At 40.8% G+C, this 7,357-nt stretch overlaps 1 protein-coding gene across 2 annotated transcripts in view; it reads left to right on the plus strand.

Annotated features, from left to right (window-relative positions):
- The first annotated feature begins 408 nt into the window (after positions 1 to 408).
- The window catches only part of LOC122554375 (reelin domain-containing protein 1-like), a 58,096-nt gene continuing 51,147 nt past the window's right edge, over positions 409 to 7,357 (plus strand). The window contains exons 1-2 of one of the 2 annotated variants that reach the window (XM_043699297.1): positions 409 to 658; positions 3,901 to 4,123. In XM_043699297.1, coding sequence (XP_043555232.1) covers positions 578 to 658; positions 3,901 to 4,123 — 304 coding nt within the window. In that variant the 5' untranslated portion in view covers positions 409 to 577. The remainder of the gene's footprint in view (positions 659 to 3,900; positions 4,124 to 7,357) is intronic. The other variant, XM_043699287.1, reaches the window with a different exon arrangement.

The following is a 7,357-nucleotide window of genomic DNA, read 5'->3' on the forward strand; positions in this document are numbered from 1 at the left end:
TGAAGCTTTTGATTCCAACGTATTGATTAGACTGTATTTGGAATTAACAGCATGGGTTTTTTTTTTGACAAATTCTATCTAAAACCTCTCAAGTTGAGCTCTCTGAGTAAGCAATAGAAGCGATAGACTCAGATATGTGAATTCAAACAATATTTATTCACTGGTAAATGCAAGGACAGTTCTTTCATAGCTAGTTAACATTTGAGAATGTGTATCATTTTAAGCAGAGTCTCGCTATCCTGGTGGAGAAACAATTATTATGGACATGATGCTAACTGAATAGCATGAACCAGATTAAATTGGAAGACTGTGTAAAGGGAATTTGAATCATTTAATATGAGATCAAACAACTGAAAACTGGAGTCTTCAGGATGGACACAGAGACCAGAAATTAAACCAGCTCCTTTCTGTTTGTACAGCACGGATTAGACAGGGAGTGTGAGAGGGTAAAATAGAAAACTTTGTTTGCAGCTAATGGGATTAAAGAAAGAGGCTGACATCACAAAACATTTCACTATTATTAAAGCAACAGCTGTTGCACTTGCCATTAGAGGGAAGAGTTAGACAGCTTTTGGAGATGCGCTTCCTTGATCAGAAGGCCCTGATGTTTTATATATGGCTAATACAGTGCTTGTTTTGGAAGGAAATGCCTACAAAGGTCAGTTTATTTAATGATTACACTTTACCTTTCATAAATATTAATAAAGTAAGTGTTCAGGATTTTTGTGAGGAGCCCTTTAGACACTATATGATATGGCTGTATTACTTGTTTTAGTGGATTAACTGCACATCCGTTCTTAGGCGGATCTTTCTTCCTTTTAACGGATGGCATGTGATCTAATGGTGGGGGCAGGGAGAGTACGTCTAGTGACAATTTCAGATTGATATAATGGATTAAAATGTTGAAGAGTAATTAGATTAAATAATAAGTATATAAAACACAAGGCAGTGAAATTGGTTATCAGTCGTAGCACTAAGTAAGTGAGACAGCTATCTGTTTTAGATCGCATCCAATGTATATTTCTAATCAAATCACCGAGAGAAGAGATTTTGGGCAGATATAAAAGGAGGCAGCCTGTTTCTAATGCTGACAATGACCAATTTCACAGTCAAATTTGGATATAATTTACACACCAATATTTACTTTATATGGAACAACTCCAGAGTTTGCAGTTTGGATGTTTTACCTGTTAAAAGTCTAATGATATTTGTTTCAAAGCACCGACTCCTGGCAAGAGTTTGGCTAAATCATTATCTCAGGTTTCTGTAGACAACAGCAGCAGTGATGTAATCTCTGCCTGGTGACTATCGGTTTTCATTTCTGCTGCGATTAACAGTAAACTTTTATAAAAGCAGGCTGAAATGTGAAAATCTTTGCTGTTATTAAAGAAGGACCTGGATCAGTTATGCAAGAAAAACAACAGCAAAAACTTATAATTATCCAGTACCTGTTGCATAATAAAATGCCTTTGGTGCATCATAGAAACTTTAAGACAAAAGTTGAGAACAAACCATATCAGGCGATATTAGAGCAGGCAGCAAAGCTTAGCTATAAGAGGTAGATGTTAATGAGTACCTTAAGAGGGAAAAGGGAGTCAGAGAGACAGAAAAGTGTTGAAAAATTAAGGTTAAGGCAGCTAAAATACACAGCAAAGGAGTACATTGGAACAGGGTAGTGTGGAGGTAATAGAAGCAGTCTTAGTGGTGAGGCAGATATGTGGTTGGAAACTAATTTCAGTTCAAATATAACTATATTGTTGTGAACAGTTTGGTTCAACTTTAGAAATGTACTGCTGAGTTGGATGGATTTGATAGCTAGTGAGTGGAATGGGGACCCAAAATAATACCAGATTGAATGAAATTTCTGCTTGTGTAGTAGGGGATGTCAAATAAGCAACCTATTAATGTAGAAAGTCAGAATTCACACGACACCAGCTTTGTTTGTTTGAAATTGCAAGCTTTTGGAGTGCTGTTCCTTCATCAGGTGAAGTGGAGGGAAGTTTATAGGCACAAAATTTATAGGCGGAGAGATCATTACAAGAAAGTCCATGTAATTAAGAGTGTCTAAAAGATAGTACAAATGGTGTGAGTGGTATGTCAACAGGCTGAATAGCAAGTAAAGGGATGGCCTATGATCTGATTGATTAAGGTAGAGAGATAATTACAAAAAATCAAAAATAGGGACGACGCTAGAGACAAACTGATAGATACAAGAGTTGCATGATGAGGGTCTCGCCAAAGTAACAAGTAATCCAAAACTGTACTAACCAAAACTAATCAGCTAATTGAGATCACAACAAGTTATCAATGTGATACTTAATTTTTTAAAAATCGAAAGAACTGCGGATTCAGAAACAAAAACTGAAGTTGCTGGAAAAGCTCAGCAGGTATGACAGCATCTGTGAACAGAAATCAAAGTTAACGTTTTGGGTCCAGTGACTGTTCCTCAGGTGAAAATATTAAAACAGAACAGTAAGAAAGATTTTACAAAGCCAAAAGTATGGTAGGGTTACATCTAGAGCGACATGAACTCGGGATCATGGTTGAGGCCATCTTCATGGATACGGAACATGGCTATCAGTCTCTGCTTGGCGATTCTGAGTTGTGTATTTTGAAGGCCGCCATGGAGGACACTTACCTGAATGCCCTTGAACCTGAACTGTTCCCCAACTGGGAGGAAACAATCCTGTCTGATTGTTTCACGGTGTACATTCATCCATTGCTGTAGTATCTGAATTGTCTCACCGATATACCATGCCTCGGGGCATCCTTTCTTGCAGCATATGAGGTAGACAACGTTGGCTGAGTCACATGAATATCTGCCGTGTATGTGGTGGATGTGATGGTAATATCCATGCTGATGATTTGGCATGTCTTGCAGAGATTGCCGTGGTGGTTTACATTACATTACATTACAGTGTGGAAACAGGCTCTTCGGCCCAACAAGTCCACACCGACCCGCCGAAGCGCAACCCACCCATATCCCTACATTTACCCCTTACCTAACACTACAGGCAATTTAGCATGGCCAATTCACCTGACCTGCACATCTTTGGACTGTGGGAGGAAACCGGAGCACCCGGAGGAAACCCACGCAGACACGGGGAGAACGTGCAAACTCCACACAGTCAGTCGCCTGAGGCGGGTGTTGTGGTCACTGTGGTGTGGTATTGTGGATACTTTACTCACACCGTTTGACACTTTGACCACCTGCAAAGACTTGTTGGTGTCTTAAATCTCATACGGAATCCTTCGTTCTGCATTTTCCAGCTTTCCCTTCTGCAAAGAAATGGATTGCCCTCGTGTTGTTAATCCCTGTCAACTCCACTTCAGGATCCCCAACTCAATCCTTCCAAACCCCAGGGTCATCCCCCATTACTACCAAAAGCATGGCAGAACATAAACTGGAACTAAGGCTCAGGACATTATTAGTAGCCTCTAAACTGAGAAACAACCTCATTGCTCGCAAAATGCAGAAGCAAATCTAATGTACCCAAAGCCAATTTACCCTGTCAATGTTTCTAAATGGAAGGGGTTGATTTTGAATTTAGGAATAAAAACAATGAAAAGAAAAATCAGGAGACAATCTGATGTACAGATTACAGCCCAGATGGTGGTGAGGAAAATCAACAGAGCTCGCATACTAGTGGCTGTCTTCTCAATGTTAAACAGGTAGGTGTAAGGTAAAAGAAAGTTGTTTCTGTAATGCGATACTGTCACAGGGGTGTGTGAGGCAGGGTGGAGTGTAGAAGATTTGACCTATCTCCTCCAGATTAACCATCCCAAACAAAAGTATGTATTTCTATTGGGCTGCCTGATCACTTCTACACCTGACTCCCTGTCTGATGTATCCATTTGCTTATGTCGCTTTAACGTGCATCTTTGGCTGTTTTGGAATAGATTCTATTGAAAATGTTAAGAAGTCATATGGTTCTGCTGGTCTGGATGCTAGGTATATTGTGCCTGGTTTCCTTTGCCAATGGATTCTCTCATGGTGCAAGTACATCTGCTTGTACTGACATGAAACCAAAGCACATCGGTGCTCATCCACAAGATCTACGCAGCAACTTTATGACAGTGTACACTGACAAGACTACATACCTCCCTGGGGAAAAACTACCAGGTAAGGGAATATAATTATTAGTGTCCAGTCCTTTATATAATACATTTTATGTAATGAATCAATATAATTGTCACAGAATTTTTTATGACAGCAATGTTTCAGAATAGGTAAGAAATTCCAGGGTTAAGAAAAGACAGCTTAGTCCACTGAAACGGAGTTCTCTGGTGCCCACAGCTTGTTCATCACAGCATACAACTGCATTTTGAATAACACCGATATTTTTGCCTCTGCAATCCTTCATGTCAGATTATTGAAAATATTATCGCTCTTTAATCAAATGTGTTTTTCCTGACAAAGCTAACTATTCATTATTCTTCTATTCCTACTTTATTGGTAAACTTTGACTTAATATTGTAGGTTTATCTGTATGTAACACTTTTCATACAGTTCCTTTTTAATCACAACGTTTGTGGTAAAGCTTGTATTGGGCTCAGTTCCAGTGCTAATTCCTGACCTCACTATTGTGTAAGGATGTTGCTATTATCATGTTAACCAATGTTGAGCACAGTATGTGAAAGGCAATGTATTTCCTTAGGATAACCTTAGTTGTCTTGGGACTTCTCACAGACATCTGCTGTAACTGGCAAGTGCATATCAGTGTACTTTGACAGAGGGACTGTTTCAGAAACTTCTTTGTTGCTATATAATGCAAATAGTGGGAAGGGGGCAGAGCTAGGTACAGGCTCCCTACATTAGAAATTCTTACTGCCAAGCATGGATTAGAACCTAGTGCACTATGGGAGGCCAGTCCACCAATGGAGGTGAAGTGCTCCAAGTTTCAGGAGGGTAGATGCATATAGCATACATGTAGGTGCCCCACCAATCTGTTCAGTTAGGGACAGAATTAGTGCCATCCAAGTGGCTGTGGGTCTCACTGATAGGATCTGGGTGGATCCGTAACCTGGATACCTGACAAAAGCAATTCTAGATTAATCTCTCTTGCTCATTGGAGCATGGAGGCCTCCAGCAGTGAAGCATTAGGGATAATCCCAGTGTAGCCCCTGCCATTGGACTGTGTGGAGTTTTGACCTTTTCAGATTGTACCAATTTGCCTATTTCACAACATTTACTAACTTGTTAATTTGTCACATTAACTAACAATCTTTCTGTGAAATGTACATAAAGCAACAGCAAATATCATATAGATTTCACAAAGTTGTAAATGAAATGTAACATGAGATGTGAACACGTGGAAGGCCTAAAGATCATGAAGCATGGATTCTTTATTCCACTGGCAACAGACAGAGAAAGATTTCCTCAGTCCAATGTAATCCACAGACTTGGTTGTATGTACTTTGTATAGTTCCATTTTTTTTATCCTAAATTTCCATTCTTATTTGTAATGACCTGAAGCTGGTGGAACAAAGAATCCCAGCTTCATGATCTTTGGGCCATTCATATATTCAAATTGCATATCACATTTCTAGTATAGTTGGCAGGATTCCACAGCACAAGTATTAAATCATGGCTGATGGTGTTGAAATGCATCTGACAGAAGTAAAGCTGATGATGGAGTGGTTGAAAATGACAATGTCCATGAAGAAGTCTGAAATAACTCCAGGATAATTGGAGGCTCAGTATTGGAAGAGGGAATCAACCCTAGGCAGAGGGTCCCCATGTGCATTCCTTGATATTACAGAGGCAGAAAATGAAACTCCTCATTTAGATATTCTACTTGGTGACGTGTAGGAATTTGTGATTTGAAGGTGCCGGTGTTGGACTGGGGTGGACAAAGTTAAAAATCACACAACACCAGGTTATAGTCCAACAGGTTTGAAGCACTAGCTTTTGAACAGATTTGATGGATGATTGGATTTACCTGATGATCCTGGAATTGGAAGACAGGAATGAGGACAGATAGCTGCTATCGCATTGAGGGCTTCAAGATAAGTGAGCGGGTGGGGTTTGTAATGGGGCATCTGTGTGGTAATGTCCATTGTGAAATAGTGGAAAGGTATACAGATGTTCAGAAAAGCCCACAGTGGATCTTTGAAGTACTGACTACGGATTCTGGGTATAGCAGTAACCCAACACAGCTACAGTAGAGGCTTTATGAGTACAAACAGCTGAAGATGAGGATCTGGTTTCTGTATCCCTGGAGGATGGTAAAGGTTATCTATCATATTTGTCCTGGATCCCTCCTTCCACTCAACCAGGGGCAGGATACTAAAGAACTGCTGAGCAGAAGCAATGAGATATGGGAACTTTCAGATAGCGTGGAGGAGGCTTATTTGCGACAACCCCCAATTATTTTTCTTTGAAGCATGTGATTATATTGTCAGGATCATAGGGAAAGTTTGAACTCCAAAGACTGAAAAAGAGGCCTCCATCAGGGAGGTGACTGTCAGTGCAAACGAGAATGTAGAGCTCAGGGTGAAGAGGCAGGCAGAACAGATGGTTGTTTGGGTTGGTCGTGAATTCCATGCTGAAAATGTCATTCTCTGAGCTCTGCATAAGGCCCTGTATCGAGTTGGTGCAGACCGAAACATGCTCTGTCATGTTGACTGCAGACTATCAATTCTACCAAACATTTTAGAGTTTATACCCATTAGCCTTTAACGAAGCCATTAAAATACTCATCTGAATCCTCATTTGAATGCAGAGGAACTCTCCTGTGAGCTGACACCCACATTATCATTGTCTCCTGTCTGGTTGCAGGCAACATGAGCCAGGTATCTTCCAAGGTGCAGCTCCTGCCTCAATGCGTACCTCTAAGACATGCACAGAGTCAATATCTGCGTTGGGGACAGTGAATGGGAAAATGCCTAATGGTCTAGTTTTACATCATTGTCTTTCTGTCTCCTTCCACTATCCTGGCAAGTTGCAGCTCCTGGATATCTAAAAGGAGAAAGGGACAGAAGTGGATCACAGATTAGAACATCAATCTTTACCACCCGGTATTATTCACCACCCACATCACCATGCACATCCCAACAGTATTTGCAACTGTATCTGCTCCATGGAAAAAATCTATCTCTCAACCCACTCACAATACACTTTCAAAATTTCAACTTTGGGTTGGTTGGGTGTACAACGTATCATCCGCCGTCATTTCCGCCACCTCCAAACGGACCCCACTACCAGTGATATGTTTCCTTCCCCTCCCCTATCAGCGTTCCGAAAAGACCACTCCCTCCGTGACTCCCTCGTCAGGTCCACACCCCCCACCAACCCAACCTCCAATCCCAGCACCTTCCCCTGCAACCTCAAGAAATGCAAAACTTGCGCCCACAC

This window comes from Chiloscyllium plagiosum, chromosome 1 (genome assembly GCF_004010195.1).
Source record: "Chiloscyllium plagiosum isolate BGI_BamShark_2017 chromosome 1, ASM401019v2, whole genome shotgun sequence".
In the NCBI taxonomy this organism is placed as follows: Eukaryota; Metazoa; Chordata; class Chondrichthyes; order Orectolobiformes; family Hemiscylliidae; genus Chiloscyllium; species Chiloscyllium plagiosum.